The 24307-nt window shown below is 37.2% G+C and overlaps 1 protein-coding gene across 1 annotated transcript; it reads left to right on the top strand.

Annotated features, from left to right (window-relative positions):
* Positions 1-385: 385 nt before the first annotated feature.
* Positions 386-8725, top strand: LOC106550456 (uncharacterized). Its single transcript, XM_014068372.2, has 7 exons — positions 386-490; positions 938-1246; positions 1702-1890; positions 3350-3664; positions 3803-4825; positions 6226-6333; positions 6675-8725. Exons 1-7 carry the CDS (start codon positions 439-441, stop codon positions 7052-7054), a joined length of 2376 nt encoding a protein of 791 aa, XP_013923847.2. The 5' UTR covers positions 386-438; the 3' UTR covers positions 7055-8725.
* Positions 8726-24307: the final 15582 nt, after the last annotated feature.

The raw sequence follows: 24307 nt of genomic DNA, 5'->3' as shown, positions 1-24307 counted from the left end.
CAAATGCACAGAAGTGTCCAGACGGGTGGGCAGAGCATCCCACCACTGCTACTACCGGTTCACCTGATCTGGGCCGAACCGGGAGCAACCCACCTCTGAGCCCCAAGTTAGGTACAAACCCACCTGCCTGTGGGCCAATTATTTTTTCTCAGGCCTAGGCAATGGCAAATCATTTCTGAAACTTTGCCAAGGAAACTCTCCAGGCAGTCTCCCAGAATCAGATATGATTGAACAGGAGAAGAAAAAAGCAGCTGTTTTTAAGATGGGGAAGCTGTACCAATGTTTTAAATAAATCAATACATACAGATCTGAGTTTTATAGCTTTCTGTGCCTTCTGGAGCAATGAAACCTACATTCCTTCCCACTTGTCTTTACACAGAACAACGCTTCCCTCTTTTCACTGCCATTCCTGCCCACACATCTTTCAAGAAGGGCAAAATGGAGGCAGTAACAACCATAAGGCCACTTGTATCTCCTACACCTACTGAGAGTGAGTACAATTATAAAATTCACACTTCCACTGTTTTCACAGAAATTGTCAGTCTTCAGAACAGGATTAAAAGTCACTGGGGAGATGGGAGATGCCTCCATTTTATACAACTGATTTTGATCTGAGTCATTTAACTTAAAAATAATTTGTAAATTTAATATTTTGGGGCAAGTAAGGAGGAGAGGCAGTACCAGACCTCATGATTTAAAAGAATTTTATATAAAAAACAAATAAAGCAAAAGATTTGGATATGATTTAGAGAAAAATATTTTTCGCTTAAGAAAAAGATACTCTAAATTTATGGATGTGTAGTTTTCAAGCTTAAAGTAAGGAAAATTCAAGTTTGATGAAAGGGAGATGTTATCTTTACGTTTTTAACATGGTATATAGCAAACCTATCTTCATATGTTCCACAATCTGCCTTAAATTCCTTCTTTTTCTCTCCAGAAACCCTAAGACTTGTGGGAGGCAGAAATCAGTGTTCTGGCCGGCTAGAGATATTTCATGAAGGGCAGTGGGGAACAGTATGTGATGACATGTGGGACCTTCTGGATGTTACTGTTATATGCCGAGAGCTGGACTGTGGAGAAGCTCTGGCAGCACCAGGTGGTGCTTTCTTTGGTGAGGGGAACAGTGTTATCTGGCTGGATGATGTGCAGTGCCAAGGAGAAGAGTCAAAGTTGGTAGACTGCCACACCAGTCCCTGGGGGATAAACAACTGCCGACACAGTGAAGATGCTGGGGCTGTGTGTTCAGGTGAGAATGATAAGACACAACAATTACCTACCCTTCCCAGAACATATTCCAAACTAGGTCTTGAAGGGGAGCACTATAGGAAAAAGAACTAGGAATTTCTAACATAGTCGCTTACACTCTGGCACTTTCCAGAGATGTTGGGACAGCAACTCTCAAAATCCTAGCAGGTATGGTTAAAGAGACTGTGATGGTGTGTAATTGATAGAGTTGTATTCTAATACATGTGAATGATAGGAAATGGGAGAAGATTGCTTAGCTTTTCATCATTTCCCCCAAGATTATTTTGGAGAAAATCCATTATATCAAGCTAATAAAAATTTCTAGTTCAAGTTGCCACCCATGTATTCAGCCCTTACAAAGACAATACATTTATACAAGACTATTTTTGCTCTGAAGAATTGTGGAATTACTACTGTGGCATGCGCTCTGTCATTTATTTACTTCTTTTCCAACAGGTGCAATGTCCGCTGCCATGATAGAAGAGCATACAGCCATGCTTACAAAGACTTTAGCTCCTCAGAAATCCTGGTCTGCGGCACCAAATCAAATTCCACATCCTATTCACTTTATAAGAAACCAGGAAGAAACTTTGACTAGTCAAGAACCCACAGATGAAATTCTCAAAGGGGGTATTTCAGAAAGTGGTGAGTAAGAAGGAGAAATATGTGACTACTTCTTTTATGAAAACTTAGATCTGTCTTCTCCAACCTACTGATATGAAGAAACACATTGCCTTTGGTTACAGTTGCTGGAAACCCTTCCAAGTTAAAGTCTCAACCTAAAACATTAAGTTAGGAAAGGATGCAATAAATAATCCAGGAGCAGTTTTTATTATATATGTGGGAAGTATCCATGCTAGTATCTATGAAAGCAAAAGGGGAGAGAAAGCGGCTTAAATATTATAATATAATATATTTTACATCCTTCTTCATATGCCTCAAGAGAAAATATATTAAAACTCAGGCTCTCTCAGATGAGGAAGTGGAGCCATTAAACTGAGGTAAACCCATTCCCCCCTTCACCACTGCTGCAAATTTCTATAACCCTGTTATAAAGTTTGTGCAATCATGCTAGGTTCTGGTAACCACTTACTTTAGTTAGCCAATTTAGGGTAAGAGGTATCCCATTTACCCAAAATCGTATACTGAAATAGTAAATAGTGTTCAATGGCAGTAGTTTTGTAACATAGAGAGATGTTATTGTACTTTGTTTAATGATTTACTGGCTTACTATTCATATTTGAAATGAAACTCCACTAGAACTATACTGTTGAAGCTTATTGACCAGTCTTGCATTGCTGTTCGTGTTCTACAGGTTTTTGTAGTTGAGGAAAACTAGATAAAAAGGAACAGAATGAGGCCTCTGTATTCCTCCAATAATTCAAGACCAAGTCTTCATAGATACCAGGAAGTTTGTACTGTCTTCCTAATTCTGTTCATATGCCTAATTAAATCTGTCTCTTGGTGAGAAAAGACTATCAATTTTCTTAGGAAATGTTGATTTTTTAAAATTATCTTATAGGAAGATAATTCCTAGTTTCCATTTCTGGAAGGAAACAAATCATGTAAAGAAGAGTTTGTACTCTCTTCGGGGAATCCAGTGATGGCCTATCATATCATATTTACTTTAGTTGTAAATACTCACGAAGTGTTCTTTCTCAACGGCTCCATAAAACATGGATTAAAATGGATTTGTATTCGGATTTCATAGAATGGTTCCAGCCAAAGTTGCTTGTATGTCTGAAGAACAGGGACTTCTAATTAGAGATATGAAGTAAAGAAGTGGATATGTTTTCTCATTATATTTAATCCACTAGAAAACAGAACATGGAAAGTGGGTGGATGTTGGCAGAAACAATCATAAATAATTTATATCCAAAGAATGGTAAATAAAGCACTGCATATATTTCATTTTCTTAAAATTTCTATTTATTCTTCCTTCCCTAGTCAAGGCAGGATCATTTCCCCATTGTTTCAAACACTACATATTTTTCTCTGATGCAAGTAAATACACCAATGAGAAATCATGTTCTTCAAGGCAAAATTTTGATGAAGACATTTACCTGTAATTCTGTTTAATCATTTCCTTCTCCTTGTATCTTAGGCCAGCAGCATCTGCGACTTGTAGATGGCCCTGAATCCTGTGCTGGACGGGTAGAGGTGTTGTACAAAGGCCAGTGGGGCACAGTGTGTGATGATGGCTGGGACTTGGCGGATGCAGCTGTTGTATGCCGTGAGTTGGACTGTGGAGCTCCACTTCTCAGTCCAGGCAATGCTCGATATGGACCAGGATCTGGACCTATCTGGTTGGATGATGTCAACTGCACTGGGAGAGAGTTTACTATAAAGCGCTGTCATTCTAAGCCTTGGGGAAAGCATAACTGCAATCATCATGAAGATGCTTCTGTCATCTGCACAGGTGAGGAACTTTCCTATTTTCATCCTAGAATGCTTAATGAGAACATTTGCCAGGCTTCTGAGAAAGGCCAGAAATAACTAGTGTTATGGGGAAAGAACACCGGTAAATCTGACACTAGTAAATATTTTCTGATTTTAGGCAAGTGGAAACGTCTGCTGTTCCAAAAACCAATTGGTAGTTCAAAGGCAACTGAACAACCAATCTCTCTCACACCTGAGCCAGTATCTCCAAACAATTCAGAGCTGCAAAATGTGATGGATGTAGCAGAGATTACCACAAACACCCAGGAATTTTCAGATGAGTCAAACATAAAGTCTCTCAATCAATGGTACACTGTGGGGCCTTTTTTAAAAACACCAAGTGTCAAAATTGAACTGGAAAAGGAGACAAAGTCAATAAATCCTTCAGGTATTGTTGAATCAAGACTTAGTCCAAATACATTGCAGCACATGCAGGAAAAAAATTCATACAACTTCCTTAAAACAAGACTGTCCATACAAAAATGGAAAAAAGAATCAATTTCTTCCACTGAAAATTTTCAGCCATCCTCCAACACATGGTATACGGAATCTCAAATAGAAATAAAGTCAACAACTCCCGGACTCATAGATAAAACTATGTATAATTCAGAGAACCCACAGCATGTTCAGGAGACGGAATCAGCTATTTCTTCAAAGATCATGTCATCATTTCAAAAGAGGACGGAAATGCCCATTTCACAATCCATAGAATTTAAATCCACGAGAGATATTGAATCAGACAGGGAAAGGCCATCAGGAGCAGGACCACCTCCATTTGCACAATCATTTAACCCTGAGAGAGCGCCTTCCATCTATTGGGATAGCAATGCTGAAGTGTCTCCAGTTACCAAGAACATAGAATTCAATGATGTTTTCAATGAAAATCAGGATATCACCACTGCCACATGGATTCAGGAACCTGAGAAAGTCATAAGGGCATCTGATATGAGGAATGAATTGTTTGAATTCAGAAAAAGATTGGAAGTCGCAAAAGAGATGGAATTGCCTATAACCACAAAGAATTTGCAACCTGAAAGGCACATTGAAACAACTACCTCCAAAGTCACAGATTATGAAGAGAAATCAAATCAAGAAAAACAGGAGGAATCAAATACAGATCCCCATCCTGTAGAACTCTCAGGTGAGTAACAGTCCCAAAGCAAGGCCCAAGATAGGATGTGTTGCGGATAATGAATCTCTATCTGGTTCCCTTTTAGCATTGGTAATTCTTACCTTTGTCTTTCTTGCTACAAGAAAAGAAGGGTATGTAGTTACTTTGGAGAAGGGGAAATATAGTTTCATTTTTCTCCTGGAGCAAAATTCCAGGAAATCAATAGCAGACATATAGATGGGGCAGCTCCTCCTTTCTGTTAGTTTCTTTATCTTCCTGAAGGAAAAGGCAGGTTGCTTGCTTGCTTTATTTATTTATCTATTTATTATTCATTCATTAAATTTATATGCCACCCATTTCATTGACAAGTGGTTCAGGATGGCTAAGGAAAAAAAGAATCCAAAATATAACAGCAGTAGCTAATCTCTTCTCCATTAGTATTATTGCAACAACCGTGTGACTGAGGACACAATTCAAAATAAACTGTAATGCAATTTGTTTGATTTTGAGTTAGTGTTATTTAAACCCAACCATCATGGTATAGAATATTTATAATGTTTTCTCAACAATCAAAAATATGTGCATGCATTTATATATACATGCTGTACCCAAACTAAGGAGCAATAGAATTATAGACAATCTAAAGGAAACCATCACATTACAAACTGTAAACATGAGAGAAAATGTTACTGTATTTAGAAATGTTCAAAGGTCATAAAAATGTCATCAAATGAGGAAGAAAGAATTTAGAAGAAAATGGCAAAGAGAGAGGGAGAGGGAGGGAAAGAGGGAGGGAGAGAGAAAGAGAGAGAGAGAGAGAGACAGACAGACAGACATGCTTTAGAGTCAGCTTTGTCTTCTGAAAACTATCTGGACAAGTTCCTGCAGTTTAATTGGCAATATTTTAAAAAATGGTTTACCATTGCTGTCTATATGGGACTGAAAGAGAGCAGGTAGGTCTCCCATCATTCAGCTGGTGCCTAAGGCAGAGCTGAAATTAATGGCTTTTCAGTCTTAGCCCAGTTCTTTAACCACTGTCACATTCTGACTCTCATAAAATTGTGGCTTATTAAGAAATCATAGTTAAACCATGGATAAATACATGTCTTATGAACCTAACCTAGTTTTCCCCTTTCAAAGTAAATAGCTATGGTAGCTACTGCTAGCATTTCTCCTCTCCTCTAGAATAGGACTGGAGAGCAATGGCCCTTTTATGACATGTGGACTTCAACTCCTCGAATTTCTGAGCCAGTTGAAGGGGGCATAGTTCCTCGCCTCTGCTTTAGAGAAAGAGAAGTTGAGTAAAGGGATTTCTAGAAAACTCTAGCTATCCACCAAAAGCAAAACATACTGGATTTTTTTAATGTGCTTTTTGCAAAATTCTGAAATCTCATTTCATTTCATATTCCTACAAAATGTTGTTCCAACAGCACCAGAATCTATCTTTATTTCCAATGAAGTTTTCAATTCAAGCCAACAGTACCCAAGTCCAAGAACTTTGAATGGGCAATTGGGAGACAATTTATTCAACTCAAAAGGTAAATTATGGAAAACATGTAAGTACTGAAGATAAATATTCACTGTTAGGCTAGGAAAAGGTTCTTTGTTTTTTAAAGGTCATATCTATTTCTTTACAGCACATTCCCTTATCCTGATGACTTCAATATTTATTGGGAGATCATAGAAATCCCTATCAACATTGTGGGAGTTTCAAATTCATTATACAACATATATGTTGGGATATTTAGTTATCATAATTCTCAGTCAATGTATGCAATGTATATAGAAAGTACCATGCTGGGAAGGATTGTTCTCTTAGCTACTAATGGGATATGTTGGGATATTGAAAAGTCACTGTTACTTTTCTCTACTATATTAGGTCTGACCAAAACATCAGATCCAAATGTCTCATCTGCCAAACCTGTCACCTATTCTGAACACTGCGAATCATCCCCAGACTGTCTTATAAAGCACGAACAAAGTAAAGCAGATCAAAGATGTTGCTGTTCACAAGCCCTGAGGAACTTGGTCCATACAATGAAAGGTCTCAATGGGGAACTAGGTTCTATCTCTGTTGCTATTAAGAATCAAGGTTCCCAACTGGAGGCTGTAGCTCATAATCTGGCTGATTTGTCGGCTTCTATACGTCTTCTGGTTGGAATATTGCCCTCTCTGGTACAGCCTGTCTCATCCAAATCCTTCTTATCTCCATCTGGGCAAGATGAAAGTCAACTGCAAAATCAACTACCCCTGAAATGAAAAATGTAAAAAAAACCTGTAATGCAAAATATTGATCTTTACGCCACCAAGATACAGTTAAACCTCTGGTCAAGACCATATTTCATTCCATCACTTTGGTTGCAACCCGATTTGGTTGTGACCCGAACCTAATTTTGGAAATTTGGTGCTTACAAAAAAATGGTAGAGGAAATCAGCTACAGAAAAAAATGTGATTTTTTGGGGGGTCAGAACCCAATTTGGTCATGGTCAGAAGTATTCATGACCAGAGGTTCTACTGTACAGAGAGACAAAAAATCTACCTAGTGAAACTGTTATAAGATGGCAAAGATCAACATGTACAAATTTTACAATACTAAGCATGTCACAATCAGAAATTGTTGCAATTCCTATGTCAGAAATACAAAATGCAACTGAATATTAGAGTGCACTAAGAAAAATTGTCAGTTGAATTTTTAAGTAATTGTGGTGAGCAATGCATTTATTATATAATTCACTGATTAAAACTGGGTTTTAAATGGTAAAGTCATAGATAATTTGAACCTGGATAGTCCTCATTCATCTGCTATATAGATTGGCAATTATTCTCTGCATAAAATAGCTGTACTTTGTGTAATTTAATTTCTGTGCTTTTTGTAAACATCCATAATGGGGTAGAAAGAGAAAAGTCAAGAGCCAAGAAAAGAATAATTCCCAGTAGTAATATATCTGCTTTTTAGGTCCAACAATAATCCAGCAGTAATTATTGGTTAGTAAACAGTTCCAGATAATCTGATTAAAATACTAAACTAAAGATTACTATTAGAGAAGAACAACACTCAAACTTCACTTACTAAAATAGAACGAAGCAAAATATTTTAACATTGGACATATTGAAGGATATTTTTGAACAATGGACCCAGAAGTTAATTTTAAAAGCTGTTACTTCACTTCAATAAAAAAAATGAAAAAGAAAAGAGTGGAAGAATAACAAATATTACCTGACATGAATGAGACTGTTTTGAAAGTGGATTTAAAAATGAGAGGCTACAAGAATGACATAGAAAATGATGTTACACCGAAAAGACAAAATAAATCAGCTGATATCTTGATTTGTTACTTGTATATTCATTTTAATTATTAAGAGAATTATCTGGATAATTTCCCCATATTAAATTTATAAAGGAGATTTATTAAAGCTTGCAAAAAGTTTGTCAGAAGAAACCAAGAAAAAATGAAAAGAAACCAAGGATATTTTTTGAAGATTTTATTTCTAGTCTTTCATAAAATTTGTATCTAATTTATTCTTCAACTACAGAAACAGAAATGAGAAACATTTTAGTTATTTCAAGCTATGCATTATACACGTGTCAATGTTTCCACAGAATATCTGACAATGGTTTTCTAATTAGCTTTAACTAGTAAATATTTCCCACACAAGAAAAGTTATTTTAATTATTAATAAACTATTAATATTTTTTCTTCTTTAAGCAAAGTGGCGCTTTATTTATTTAAAGCTACAAATTGTTACATAATATTAGTAAACATTAGTTTTTACCAATTTGTTTACAATTTAACCGAGACGGATAGAAATGGCCTTTAAAAGCAGTCAAATTGCTATCTAGTCTAATAGCCATTATTCGCCAAAGACTGAATAATTTATTCCTTCTTTTGTGACACTTTAAACAGTACTAATAAAGATGCCACCTTGATTTTTCCCTATGTATATTGCCATACTTCTTATTGATCAATATAGCAATGCACGCTACTCCACGAAAATGGGAAAATAATCTTCTCTGGCTATGATGGTTCTATTTCTTTTTAAATGCTAACTCCACATGACTTCTATTTTCCATCTCGTTTTAGGAGGGAGAAAACAGCTATGGGACAGCATATACCTCCAAGCCCACCTCATTGACCCCACACTAAGGACTCGGCCCGCTGCATTATATTTAGAGCGATTAGAGAATGGGAAGTTTGTCAGGTGCAGCTGCTGCTAAGAGATGTGGGGAGTGTAGGTGCTAATACACCCCAACATGAGTTGGGAGTGGCAGCCAGGGGCTGTGAGAGGCTCTGCTAAGGATAGAGCTGCCATTCAACAGGCCCAGGATCCTACTGGAACCTTGCACCTGACCTTATTATATAAGGTCTCATTAACAACTAATCCCACCACCTGTCCCAATCTCCAGAAGACCAAGCGCATTTTGTGGCACAAGGTTCTATGGCATGGTACACCGCAAGGGAATTCATGGCTTAATGTCACAAGGTCCTCCTATCGCATCTCACCTCCCAGTGTGATTCCTGCTGGGCTTCCAATTCCAGTGAAATGATACCACTACTTTAAAAAAAAAGTATTAAAATTGTATTTATATTTCCTAAAACAATATATCAGAATACTGTAACTGGATTAAGGAACTGAAAAAAATTAATGCTTATACGGTAATCATACCTGGAGTTTTAAAACTAACAATAGACACTCAGAGATGATGCTCGTTCCTTGTTGTTCTGGGCATTAACATCAAGCTTTATTTGTCCCTTATTTTTAAAATATCCTACATGGCAACCCATTTATATATTTATATTTTTTGTTTATTGACCTGGATGTCTTTTACTGTTTCTTAGTTTGCTTTGTTTCCCCTCCTCTGTTTTTACCCAACCTTTCTATCAAGTCAATTTTTAAGGCCCACATTACATCTCTTCTTTTGTTGTTACTCAGGTTTATTACCAGTGGATATTTGTTTCTTCTTCTTTTAAAATAACTTCTCTAGCCCCTTACTTTACTATATATAAGTGGTTATGAAACCTGGGTAAATTATCCAAAATTGGGTAAAAATGTTGTTCTTTGGGAAACAACTGAACCCATTACCCAACACCAAAAGGACATTTAAACTGACTTAAAGATTGCCATATGTACTAAAATATATTTGAAAATTTCCCAAAGAATTTCTATTAAGACCTAAAATTGATGAAATTACCAATGGGGATTTGTTGAAATGATAAAAAGATCAGTCAATGATATTATTTTTATAATATACATAGTCCTTAAATTACCATTCATTTAGTGACCATTTGAAATTATGATGGATGCTTAAGATAGGGAAAAATAACCAGACCTTGAAGTTCAGAGTCAAACTTTTTGAAAACTGGTAATGAGGAAAAAGTTTGGGAAAATACTGCTGTATATTCAGCTGCTCTCCCTTGTCTAATGATTTACATTGGAGAATAAAAATCTTGTTTTCACAGCAAAAAAAAATAAATGTCAGAAACAGGGGAATTAGAGGATTGTATCTATGAGCATATGAAAAACAAGAAATAATAATGTTCTTTTCTCATATACAAATGTGGTAAAGTGGCTTCCAAGATAGAGTATAGGTGGTCCTCTATTTACAATTGCAGCTGAAACTTTCCATTGCTATGCAGGAAAGTTGTTAAGTATGTTTTCCCCATTTTGCAATCTTTTGTGCCATATTTGTTAAGCCAACCATGGAAATTGTTAAGTGAATCATGTGGTCATTAAGCAAATCTCCCCCCCCCCCATTGACTTTGCTTGTTGGAAGCCAGGTAGGAAGGTTACAAATAGTGATCACATTACTTCAGAACAGTGCAATTGTCATAAATGCATGCCAGTTTCCAAGCGCCCAAATTTTGATCACACAACTATAGGCTTGTGTCAACTTGTAAAGCGTTTCCATGACTACTATCAAGCAAGTTGACATAGAAAAAGGGAGGAAAGGGATGAGAATTCAACACTGCAACAGTGTAAGAATGAAAACTGATCAAAAGTTGCTTTTTCAGTGCCATTGTAACTTCAGACAGTCGCTAAATCTATGGTTGTAAGTTGAGGACTACCTGTGTAACATTTTTGCATTCATGATTTATATTTGGCTGAGGATACCAAGGTCTGTAATTTAACATACTTGGAAATCTTAATTAATAACTGATTTAGATGTTCAGTTCTTTGAGGACAGAGAACAACTTATTTTTGGCTAATAAAGGCAATTGGAACAGTATTTTGGTCATCTAGTGCATTTCACTGCTCGGTCGTCACATGCCATGCAGAAAATAATTTGGTCTGACAGAAGGATATTCAGTCTTTGCTAAAATACTCTTAACGACAGAATACCAACCATTAGATACGTACACAATGGTGATGCTGATGATCTACTTGGCATTAAACCCTCACACTTCTCATTTTAGAAATTAAGTCCTGTTGGGGAGTGTATTGGGAAGTTACTAAGCAGTTATCAAGTGCTTCTTCCCCTGTAAGAGCAGAACACCTATTAGGAGCCAGTAACACGTCAGCAACGGCATGATTTCAGAAAAGACACATGCAGTCCCCTACATATTCCATCCCGCAGGCCATTTTTAGGGCTAATTGTACCAGCCATGATAACAGCACTTAAAGGCTATGTTCCAATTCTTATATGACAGGAGTTCAAAGCAGCAGTTGGTACAAAGAGTAAGAAAAAAAAGATGCCAATCCAATAAAACAAGTACAGCTGGAAAGTATGAATGGCTTGCCCTTTGTATTCCCAGGAGTAGTCCCCAAGCAACAGCTGCTTGGGCCTACTTCTGGGGTAATGTGGAATGTCCTTCTGTCATCAGACTATGGCCGCACAGGGGCTATTTACAGCATAACACATCTATTTATATAGCAACCCATCCATATATACACACACACATCCTTGCTCCATGCTGCCCCTGGGCTGCTACATTCCTTCTCATAGCTCTTAAGAATATTTCTATCTTGTCCAGAGATAAGTGTCCAATGGGAATGGGGCATCAACTCTGTTACAGCAAGACAGTTGTGGCCCTAGAAGGGAAAATGTCACTATGCAGGTCCTACAGAGAATGGAGAGCTGGATGAGTTGGCACCATATTACTTGTCAACCCGTCATTAATACTTCTAGATCAAAAAGGAATGAATAGCTAACATTTTAGCCTTTTAGACCCCAATCAAGATGAGGTATGGCTATTCTCATATCAAGGAAAGGATATAAACCTATATAACATTTAAATTTTTCATGAATTAACTGTGTTAATTAAATTAAAATATATCCCTGATTCAAATCCATGTTCCTATTAGAAATCCTAGGAAATTCTTCAACAGCACTCTTTTTCAGAGAATGATCAAATGTATGAATCCTGAACATCTGCTGAAATAGGTTGACACTATGTCTTACTTTCTCAGGTATTTAGACAGTTTTTGGAAATTTTTCTAACTAGTTTAATTTTCAATAAATCCTTGCTTTGGGCATCATCATCCAAGTATGAGAATCCATATGCCACTTTTTTTCAATCTTAGACCAATATGTGCAAAATGGAAAGGATACTGACCTATTGTATATAGCCTGTGACTTGTGTTTTCTCTGCAAGTGAAAAAAAACCTACAATTTTATTATTATAGTAATACTATATAGTAACAAATAAAAGTTATATGTTTAAAGCCTCCTGTAAAGTTGGATAAATTATTTATTTTTCTCATTTAATGTCATTAGAAAGAGCAAAACAATCTGAGTTTTAAATCCAATATGTCCATCTAGATTTGCATCATGGAATGGATTATGACATCTAAGTGGTGGATTTTTGAGCTGATCAGATTTCATTTTCTTCAGCTTCTTGAATATGGTCTGTAGCATTTCAAAGCAACACTTAAAATCAGCCCTTTTCCTTTTAGAGGTCTCAAGCCTGTCTGAAAGTCATGCATTAGTAACCTGCCAAAGTATTCTAATTATGAGTAAAGAAGTAGGTGAGGCCAAGATTAAAGCTACTGTTCTCTTCTATCATAACTTTCTCATCTGACCCCTGGCGCTTAGATATATATTCTTAGGAATGCAAGCTTTTGACCTATGGTGCGATCATAGATGTAAGTATGCAGAATGCTTTGGCTCCCGTGCCTGATCTGTTACAGAGGCATTTTCCTCCTGTTCTCCAACTATCAATCTCATAAAGAGTAAACAAATTTAATAGGCGACCAGTGGCAAGCAGCTGCTTGGAGGTCTTTGAGGGTGAGTGGCTTCATGCCTGACCTTTGCTTCTGCCAAATCCAGGTACTGCTAATGTTGTGTCATGTATTAATTACTTACTACATGAAGCCAACAAGATCAGGTTATTTTTCTGTTGCAACTGATTCCTCCAGAATAATAATAATAAAAACCTGAGCAAAGAAGCAGAAGCAGAGATGGCTTCAAGATACAACACTATTTCAAATAAAAAAGTATTATTCCTATATTGTTAAAGGATGTTGCTTAATGGGAATTAGATTTGAAATGTGTCATTACTGTTAAGGATAAAGCTAAGATTGTGCATATACACACACACACACACACACACACACACACATATATATATATACATACATACATACATACATACATACATACATACATACATATATACACATACATATATATATATATATATATATATATATATATATATATATATATATATATATATATATATATATATATATATATATATATACACACACACATTCATACATATATACATACATACATATACATGTGTGTATTATTATTATTATTTATTATTTCCTTTATTTGTATGCCGCCCTTTTCCCTGGGGGGACTCAGGGCGGCTCACAATTCAAAAAGGGAGGGGGGGAAAGACAAACAGTATTCCAATATGGAAACAATACAACATATTAAAAGAGAGCACAACAGTCACACAATTCGGGTGGGGTTGGAATCTTAACCCCAGGCCAGCCGGGACAGCCAGATCTTCAAAGCGGCGTGGAAGGATTGGAGGGTGGTGAGGGTCCGAATCTCCACGGGGAGTTCGTTCCAGAGGGTCGGAGCAGCCACCGAGAAGGCTCTCCTCCGGGTAGTTGCCAGTTTGCACTGGCTAGTAGATGGAATTCGGAGGAGGCCTAATCGATGTGATCGTATCGGTCTAGTGGAGGTAATTGGCAGTAGGCGGTCTCTCAAATACCCAGGCCCACTACCATGAAGGGCTTTATAGGTGATAAGTAGCACCTTGAAGCGCACCCGGAGATCGACAGGCAGCCAGTGCAGCTTGCGGAGGATAGGTGTAATGTGGGTAAAGCGAGGTGCACCCACAATTGCTCGCGCGGCCGCATTCTGGACTAGCTGAAGTCGCCGAATGCTCTTCAAGGGCAGCCCCATGTAGAGCACATTGCAGTATTCCAGCCTAGAGGTCACAAGGGCATGAGTGACTGTTGTGAGGGCCTCCCGGTTCAGGTAGGGACGCAACTGGTGTACCAGGCGAACCTGGGCAAATGCCCCCCCTGGTCACAGCTGACAAATGATGTTCAAAGGTCAGCTGTGGGTCCAGGAGGACTCCCAAGTTGCGAACCCTGTCTGAGGGGCGTATAATTTGACCCCCCAGCCTGAGAGATGGAACACTTGGCCAATTCGCGGGAGGGAAACACAGCAGCCACTCGGTCTTTTCTGGATTGAGCACAAGCTTGTTGACCCCCATCCAGTCTTTAACAGCCTCCAGACCCTGGCTCATCACATCCATCGCTTCGTTGAGTTGGCACGGGGCGGACAGATACAACTGGGTATCGTCCGCATATTGGTGGTATTTTATCCCATGCCGTCGAATGATCTCACCCAGCGGTTTCATGTAGATGTTGAAAAGTAAGGGGGACAGGACCGAACCCTGCGGCACCCCACACGTTAGGGGCCTAGGGGTCGATCTCTGCTCCCCAACTAACACCGACTGCGACCTGTCTGAGAGGTAGGAGGAGAACCACTGTAGAACAGCGCCTCCCACCCCCCACCTCCTGCAGTCGTCGCAGAAGGATACCATGGTTGATGGTATCGAAAGCCGCTGAGAGGTCAAGGAGCACCAGGATGGAGGCGTGGCCTCCATCCCTGGCTCTCCAAAGATCATCGGTCAATGCGACCAAAGCGGTTTCTGTGCTGCAGCCAGGTCTGAAGCCTGACTGGAAAGGATCGAGATAACTGGCTTCCTCCAAGGACCGCTGGAGCTGAAAGGCCACCACCTTCTCAACAACCTTCCCCACAAAGGGGAGGTTGGAGACCGGACGATAGTTATTTAAAACAGCTGGATCCAAGGATGGTTTCTTCAGGAGGGGTCTCACCACCGCCGCCTTTAAAGCGGGGGGAAAGACCCCCTCCCAAAGAGAGGCGGTAACAACCGCCTGGATCCAGCCTCATGTCACCTCTCTGCTGTTGACAACCAGCCAGGAGGGGCACGGGTCCAGCACACATGTGGAGGCTCCTACAGCTCTCATCGCCTTGTCCACATCCTCAGGGGTAACAGCTTGAAACTCAACCCAGCGATGGCTTACCAGATCATCCCTTAGTGCCTCGGCTGGTTCTGCAGAATTGGAGTCCAGGTCCGCCCGGAACCGAGCAACCTTGTCTGCGAGGAACTGGACGTAATCCTCAGCCCTACCCTGCAGCGGATCGCCCGTATCCCTCCTATTTAGTATGTGTGTATGTGTGTATGTATGTATGTATATGTATATAAAGCTTTAGAGACCATAGGTAAATTAAACTTCAGTAAAATCTGTAGGAATGTGTGCAACAGCAAACTTAACTCAGTGCATCACAATCAGCCAAAATAAAACTTGAGAGTTTTCAGAAACTCACTGGAAAGGGCTAGCAAAATAGAATGTCATTTGGTTGGATATTTTAACATGTTGCAAGTGTAGACCCAGGACAAATCCATGTCATTTGGCATCTGAAGCTAAAAATCCTTTTACTGCAGTTCCATCTTAGTGGCAGAAACATATTCCATATCTTTGGCATAAGAACCCTTTTAGGCAGCTCTCTTTTATATTAGTCAGATTGGCTTTATATGCCATTATATTTTACAGTACACTGCCATTCCAAACATAGTAGAATATGTCGATGTAACAGTCATGAAATCTACAATAAATTTTAAAAGATCTGGCAATTTGATGCAACTGCTAAGCTATAAGGAAACGTTTATCCTCATTTGAGAGAAAGCTCTTATATACCCTGGCACTTTTGAAGTTGCTCCTCTGTAAGAATACATCATATATGGCTAGCCAGTTATTTCACAATAATTTGCACACCAGAGGAAAATCTGGCCCATGTTCATTATTTATTTATATGAATAACATAAAATAATGTATTATACTATATGACATTGTTCTCAGTCATACCTTTGCTCTTAACTGATTTTATGTGTTACAAGAGGGGAAGAATCCAAATGAAGAAGTGGTAGAGAATACAGATTAGAATTAATGGATAGAATCAAAAATCTGATGGAATTTTATATTTGACAGTGGGCAAGTCTCAACTGAAAGCTTGGTTTAAAAAAGCTTTGCTATCACATGAATTTCTGCATATGCTCTTGTAGTGGTAAACAGCTGGCCTTCAAATCACCAGCCAGCTTTATGTGCCCAGAAAGAATCATCTGACCCCTGAGGACCAATAGAGAGAAAGAAGGGAGGTTCTGCCAGGTTTTGGCGGGAAGCATTTGGAGTCTGGTGATGAAGTTGGCTGGAGTCCAGCATGAGAGATTCCCTCAGACAAGATTGGAAATTGTGCTGTTTAGCTATGGTAAGAAAAGCGTTAAGTTTTTTTTTCCATTTTATCTTTTTTAACTTTATGTATGTGTGTACCTTCATATGGCTTACATAAAGCTTTTTTTCTATTTAAATTCTGGAGTTCACCATTGGCCTCCTATTATTTACCTCAGCTTGGCTGAGCTACTGACTCCCTCAGCTTTTCTTTGGTTTCCCTTTTTATATTTAGCAGACCTGGCTGGGGTGAGAATATCCCTTTCAATCTTCTCCTGGTTCCCCAGAGAGCTGGTTTGGAAGTGAGAAACTGGTTTATAGGGAAGGTATGGCAGCAACAACAGCAAATGGACTTAGTCTTCCAGTTGCTTTCACCCAAAGATGCAGAACAAAAGGACCTCAGAAAAATGGCTGGTTCAACCCTGAGGTGTTTTCTTCCCCATTACAGCTCTGATCTGGATAATATTGGTGAACCTATAAAGGAAAACAAAAATTGTATAATCGCTTCTTCCAAAGTTTTTGAAATTTCTTCAATGTTTTTCACCTATTGGTTTTTTTTTTACAATAAGCTTTGCATTATGAAAGGATAGTGTCATATTTGAAACAAAGCAATATAACAGTAAGAGGTGAAAAAGAGAAGTGGGGAAAGAGAGAATATGACATTTAAGGCCCATGGGTAAATTATATTGTATTTTTGGCCATAATGAATGCTTTCCAGGATATGAATTTAGGGCTCAGTACTTCACTCCCATGTTGAATATGTTCTTATATATGGTCTACTGTTGATTATTTGGTTCCACCACAAAACCGCGCTCGACTAAACCGCACCCGACTAAACCGCGTTGCTGACGTCATCAACAGGGCGACAACAGCCCGGAGACAGAAGCACGCTGTAAACCCTAAACCTAAAATTAACCCCTAAACCTAACCCTAACCCCCCTAAATCTAATCCTAAACCTAACCCTAACCCTTAACCTAACCCTAAACCTAACCCTAAACCTAACCCTTAATCTAACCCTTAACCTAACCCTAAACCTAACCCTAACCCTTAACCTAACCCTAAACCTAACCCTAACCCTTAACCTAACCCTAAACCTAACCCTAAACCTAACCCTAAACCTAACCCTTACCTTAAGTTGAATCGGCTTGCTTTCAAAGCGCTATTTAAAGCTCCCTTCTTTCTCCGTGCTGGCTGTTGTTGCCCTGTTGATGACGTCAGCAACGCGGTTTAATCGGGAGCGGCTTAGTCGAGCGCAGTTTTGACGGGTCACGGATTATTTAGATACTTATTCGTTGCTTGCTTCTTTAATGACTTTGGGACACTAAATTGTATTGAAGAGGAGGCATGCCTTAGCATTAGTGGCAATTTTTTCAATGTGTTGGAACTGCCAATGAAAAAACAGAAGTAACTGCTGATATCAAATGGGGTACAATGGGACTTCAACATGAACTCTGCAATGGTCTCAGAATATGGAGTTTTCACTATACAGGAGCAGCTATTCTTGAAAGTATCCTGAATCTACTGTACATACACTTGTTTAACCTGTTTATTCTTATTAAAGTATCCATATGCAAAAGACATATACTGATCAAATTGCAACTTTTCTAACAACCTTTTTTCTAACTATCCATGCAACCATCCTTAGGGTTTCTGCTATGTGGTTAGGGAGTATTTGGTCCATAGGAAGCAGGTATTCCTCCTTTTTAACATTAGACCTTTTAATTTTCTGTAAACGTACAGTATACGAGCCATCTTCCTGATAAGGTAACTTTGGGCACATATTGTCAGCACATTCTTATTTATCTCTCATTATACTCATAGGTTTTCTGTTATTTATAAAGATATGTATATAAATAGTTTTGTTATTGGATATTTTACTGTATTTGGCATTATGGCTGTAATAAACAATTTGAATTTGTATTGAATTTAATATTAGAATCCATTCAATAATATTCTTCTGGCAGGACACACTCTTTGTGTGCTGCCAAAGAACTGTTGACAGTCTCCAGAAATAGACCCCAGAAAATTTCCATTTCTCACAAGCCCAGATGTGAATAAGAATTGGGAATATTATGGAAATATTATTAATAAATTATGGGAAATTTATTTATTTATTTTACAGCACTGGCCAGAGAGTCCATCCATTCTTGCATGGATTGTAAGTGAGGATTTGAAGGGACATACAGGAGGATGAAATATAGTACATACACACACACACATATTTATATATGAATGATAATTATGGATTGTCATCATATAGATATGAGAATGGAGACTAAATGTGCTTAAGTTCTAAGCACATTTGTGATTGAGAACATTCTTGATTATCAGTTTTTTTATTGCTAAACTTGCCAGTCAAAAATTGTAAAATCTGGATTATAATACATTACAATTATTTAATAATTGTGAAATTTAGTATATACTCACTCTTATTTAATTGTTTAAAATACTACATATTGAGAGTGTAATTAGTTCAGAAAGTTTTCATTCCATACAATATTTGAACATGATGAAAACAATGACCAAAGGATAACTAGATAGGTAATTGAGTTCAAGAGCTACTACATTGAAAGAGGTGAAGGTATGTTCACCTGTGTTGACTCATCACACCCTAGCATGGGTGTGTGGCTGGAATTTGTGTGTCTGAAAATTCAGTCCCTTTGCCAACTTACCCTAGTGCTGGAGGAAACAGTTACATAAACATAACTGTCAGCATCTCAACATAGCCCTGTTCTCAGAGCAGATTAACTGTTCCAGGCACAGCACTCTCCCCCCTCCAGGAGGTGCTCTTCCTAAATCACAAAAACCTCATAATTCCTGGACATAGCCTCAGCTTCATCATGAAACAGATTTCTACTTGTATTTCACAAAACAGTCTCCAATCTCATGAAGTGATCCAGTTACATAGAGATGAACAAAAGTTAATTTCCTTCTTCAGTCTTTTCTATTGCAGGTAGCATAGTCGGGACTTAAAACGTTGGGGTCAATGCATGTTGCCTGTGTCTCATATATGAATTTAAATAAAACAACTTGGGTCTTAATCCAAGTCACTACTGTTTCCTATACTGAGAGGACTGCATACCGCAAGCACTGAAAACTTCTAGCATGAAACTTATGCATTCTTAATAAAACTGCAGTTTGAAGAGCAGAAGCACAAACTAGACATAGCCACAAAATCTGAATCTTAGTATTATCACTAGCAGAATACAACTATTGGAAACTACAATATATAATACTTTTAATAAAAATATATTTCACATTCCCAAGTGTACTTTCATACATTAACTGTTAAAATCAATTAAATATGCAGAAATACATAGAATATAAACTTTATAAATACTATTTCTTCCTCTGACAATTCCAAAAATGGATAACAAGAAGTTAAGTTAATAAGAAAGTGACTAACTTTATATTAGATGTGTCTTCAATGAGAGTAAAATTTATACCACCCTCCCCCCCAAAATTAAAATTTATAGTGATTCCGCATTCTCTGAATTCTGGATGCATGTTCCTATCATACATAGAAATAAAAAAGTGGCCCTATACTAGAAGCTGCTTAAGCTGGTCATCTTTATTATTTTACTGATAGAACCTTCCCAAATCTATGTTTACCAATCTTGTTGGACTATCATTTTCATCTTCCACAGCCAAAACAACTTAAGGGAGATTTAATGAAGAGGATTTACCTCTGGAACATGCCTGTTTTATTTTTCCTGATTTTCTTTATTGGCATGATAACTTAAATACCAATATGCAACTAAAATCATATGTAATCTGAATATAATGATCTAAACATTTAATTTTTAAATATTATTTAAATATTACATTCTAATATAATTATTATATTAATTGATTGCCAATGTGGCTTCTAATATAATTATTGTCAATATGGCATAGAAAAATTCAATCTTTGCCATATTTTATATATATTCTAAAATAATATATCAAATTGTGCTAATGGTTGTTTTTTCCTTTTTGGTTGCTCTATTTAAAAGCTCGCTTCATGCTTTAAAGCTCAAACAGTTGCTACAATGCTTAAGCAACCGTATCAAAAGTACCTAAGTGCTATTCCAGATGCAAAAGCCAAGCAATTGCGTAGCAAGAAAATCTTCCAGCAGCTGTGGAATTTTAAAAAGCATAAACAGAACCATTCAATGAATTTTACAAGCCTGAAATGAAATCAGTGAGGTAACTAATTTATCATTACCTCATAAATGTATCTTCACTAGCAAATAATGTCAGATGTTTCATATCTTGCTTTGGTATCAGAATCAAATGGTAGTAAAGTGGAATGCAAAGAAATAAATGAACCCTGGTATTCTTTTTTCCTTCTTTTGTCAGAAATGACCTCCCGTCATGTTAAGCAGAGGAAAAAGGTACAGTGGACATTAGGCAAATACAGGTGGGCTTGGTTTATTTCCTATCAAGTATTTATCGCCAGTAGAGATTCCGATGCTTGGGGGGTGGCTACAGGTTTTGGCAATATGATCTCACATAAGGATCATTTTAAAAAGTAGAGGCTGGTGGCAATATGCAAACATATTTCAAATAATTTGATGTAGATCTATGTTTACAAAATGTCTTTGCTCAGATGAGCTATATCTCAAATTTCTTATTTATACAACATAGATTTCAAGAGACCTGAATCAACTTGAAAAATTCTAAAATGTAGATTGTAAAATTACTAATTGCTACAAATAAATAAAGTAGTGTGATCATGTGTATCTGCTTCTTTTTAAATGTTTAGCAATGAATCATTGGATGATATAATTTTGATGATATATGGCGTAATCTTTTGGTAGAACAATGATGACAGGGTAAGGTAGCATTATCCGATTGGTTTCAAAAAAGAGAATAGGACAAAGAAATGACAAAGGACAAAGTTAGATATGATAGCTGATTGACTGCCTTCTAAAAGAATCAGAATTCTACAAGTTCTGTTAAGACTTTATGGTTATTTTAAAAAGTAGAAAGAATAATAATAATTATCAGTGTTTAATATCTGATTTTGAAATGGAAGAAATTTTTTAGAAACCATTGTGCTATTTTATCAAGAGAAATAAAAATTCAAGAGCAATTGATGAAATTAAAAACAGTAAAGCAACAATTGTATAAAACAGTTATATTAGTTGAATACTTATATGTAAAATCTGCAAGAAAAAAGATGAAATCATTAAGCAAATAATTTAGATGAGAAAGAGATTTCACATTTAGAACAAAAGAATATAGTATTTAGAGATAAATTATCAAAAGTTCAAATTAGAATTAGATTAGTATAATATTAGCAATAATAGGATAAGCAACTAGGAAGTCGCTTCACACACCTATTTCTTTCTTGTAAAGTCCAGAACAAGGAAAGAAAAATACACCTACTTTACTTATTTGATACAGATATGTGTGAAAAAATATATTTATGCATGTAGGAATAATTGCTGTTTCATACAGAGTAGAGTTATTTGATTGCAGTATTAACAACAATGTAGAATTTTCTACATTTGCTAACTGGTAGGGAAGGTAAGTCAATACCACCCCTGATCTATTTCACATTTATCCATATTCATGTTCAGGTTTCATATGTTGGGTTTGCTTGGATTTCTGTAAACTGCAATGATTTAGTTTAGGGTGTTTAAAGTACAAAATTAAAACAACAGTCGAATACAGACACTCCCTTCTATTCCTGGTTCTTGTTTGTGTTCTAAAGTTACTCTTCTTATACATAAATGAAAGACCATCAGAGAATTCTAAGGTATAATTGGAAGCTCCAAAAAAAAAATCCCACAATAAATAGTGGCAAACCATTTCGATGTAGGGATCAGGCGATGAGCTAAAGTTAAGGGCTTCCTTATTTTTTAAAGTCTTCTTCAACTAAAAAAATAATAATCCAATTTTTAAATTTTGCAAGTATTCCTTACTGAGCTTAATTCTTTTCCATCTTTTATGGTCAGCCATTAAAAAAGACTCTTGGAATTTAAATAATGTAGAGGAAGATTTAAAAGCAGAATTGTAATAAAAATATAACATAACAATTACAGTACAATAATAAAAATACTTTATTTAAAACAGAGAACATTGGACAATTTAAAGAAGAGACAAATCCATTATGTAAAAGAACACTAAATGAAGTGCTGCCTTAAGTGTGTGTGTGTGTGTGTGTGTGTGTGTGTGTGTACTGTATGCTGGTCTTGTTGTATTTGGGTCTTTTCCCGTGTAAGATTGAGAATGTCTTGGCAACGTTTTGGCGAGGTCTCACTCACCATCTTCAGGCTGGTATTTTCAGCTTCATGTTTGTGTGAGTAAAGCCTGGTCAGAGCTGCCGTCTTTCTATAAATCTTGGTGGGGGTGTGTGGAGTGCTGGCTTTGTTTCAGTAAGTGGATTGATTGGCTATGTAGTTGTATCATGATTGGTAGATTGGTGCTGATTGGTGTTGGCTGTGTGTCCATTGTTGTTTTGTGTTGTAACAGCCTGGTGGGTGGGGCTCGTTTATTGACTAGGGCTGGTTTCAGATGTCTGGTAGGTGGGAGGTATCGTCACATTTATTCATGTTGTGGGGGTGTTTCTCTATTTCGATAGCTTCCATAATTATTGTCTTGTTGAAGTGTTTAGTTTTTGAGATTAATTTGGTTCCTTCAAAATTAATTTCATGTCCTGTGCTTTAAGGTGCTGGAAAAGGGAGGAAGTTTTTTTTTCCTTACTGTGTTCTTATGTTCTGCGATGTATGCATTTATTCTCCTATTAGTTTGTCCTATGTATGTTGCAGGGCAGATTTTGCATGATATTTCATAGACTCCTTAGTTTTCTAGCTGGATTTTGTCTTTGGGGTTTCTTAAGATGTTGGCTATTTTTTGGTCAGTGTTGAAGGCTGCCTTGATATTGTGTTTGTAGAGAATTTTGTTGATTTTATCTGTGGTGCCTTTGATGTAAAGGAAGAGGGCAATGCCATTGTCCTGTTCTGTGTCTCGGTTCTTGTGGGGTGTCTCCTTTTGATTAGGTTGGTAATTATTTTTCTTTGGAATCCATTGAAGATTAATACGTTTGTGAGAGTGTGTGTTGACTAGGGCTGGTTTCTAGATGTCTGGTAGGCAGGAGGTATCATCCTGTTTATTCATGTTGTGGGGATATTTCTCTATTTCGATAGCTTCCATAATTATTCTCTTGTTGAAGTTTTCAGTTTTGGAGATTAATTTGGCTCCTTCAAAATCAATTTCATGTCCTGTAGCTTTAAGGTGCTGGAAAAGGGAGGAATTTTTTTTCTTTTTTTCTGACTGCGTTCTTGTGTTCTGCGATGCGTGCATTTATTCTCCTATTAGTTTGTCCTATGTATGTTGCAGGGCAGATTTTGCATGGTATTTCGTAGACTCTTTGGTTTTCTAGCTGGATTTTGTCTCTGGGGTTTCTTAAGATGCTGGCTATTTTTTGGTCAGTATTGAAGGCTGTCTTGATATTGTGTTTGTGGAAAATTTTGCTGATTTTATCTATGGTGCCTTTGATGTAAGGAAGAAGGGCGATGTCGTTGTCCTGTTCTTAAATTAATTAATAAACATATTAATCTCCAATGGATTCCAAAGAAAAACTATTATCTATCTAATCCAAAAGGATTAATCATGTCTCTCTTACAATATTTTCCCATCATATTAACGCTTCATGATTCAGACGTCTGTCTTGCATGTGCAAGTTATACTAGGAACGGTGTATGTCCTTTTTCCTTCAGAAACCTGTATTGAATTATCTCATAAGCCAACTCCTAACTTCTAAAATTTGTTAACAATTCAATAATTATAGTGACCAGCT

Source organism: Thamnophis sirtalis, unplaced genomic scaffold (genome assembly GCF_051295495.1).
Source record: "Thamnophis sirtalis isolate CommonGarterSnake01/CBP01778 unplaced genomic scaffold, rThaSir2_p1.2 scaffold_4, whole genome shotgun sequence".
Taxonomy (NCBI): Eukaryota; Metazoa; Chordata; class Lepidosauria; order Squamata; family Natricidae; genus Thamnophis; species Thamnophis sirtalis.
Note: the sequence above shows the minus strand (reverse complement) of the source record. Positions and strands in the feature narration are given on the sequence as shown.

Excerpts from the sequence above, each read along its gene's own strand:
- LOC106550456 (XM_014068372.2), top strand. The coding sequence starts at position 439 with ATGGAGGCAGTAACAACCATAAGGCCACTTGTATCTCCTACACCTACT. Across the intron at positions 1,247-1,701 it reads TGCTGGGGCTGTGTGTTCAG|GTGCAATGTCCGCTGCCATG; the intron begins GTGAGAATGATA and ends CTTTTCCAACAG. Across the intron at positions 3,665-3,802 it reads TGCTTCTGTCATCTGCACAG|GCAAGTGGAAACGTCTGCTG; the intron begins GTGAGGAACTTT and ends TTCTGATTTTAG.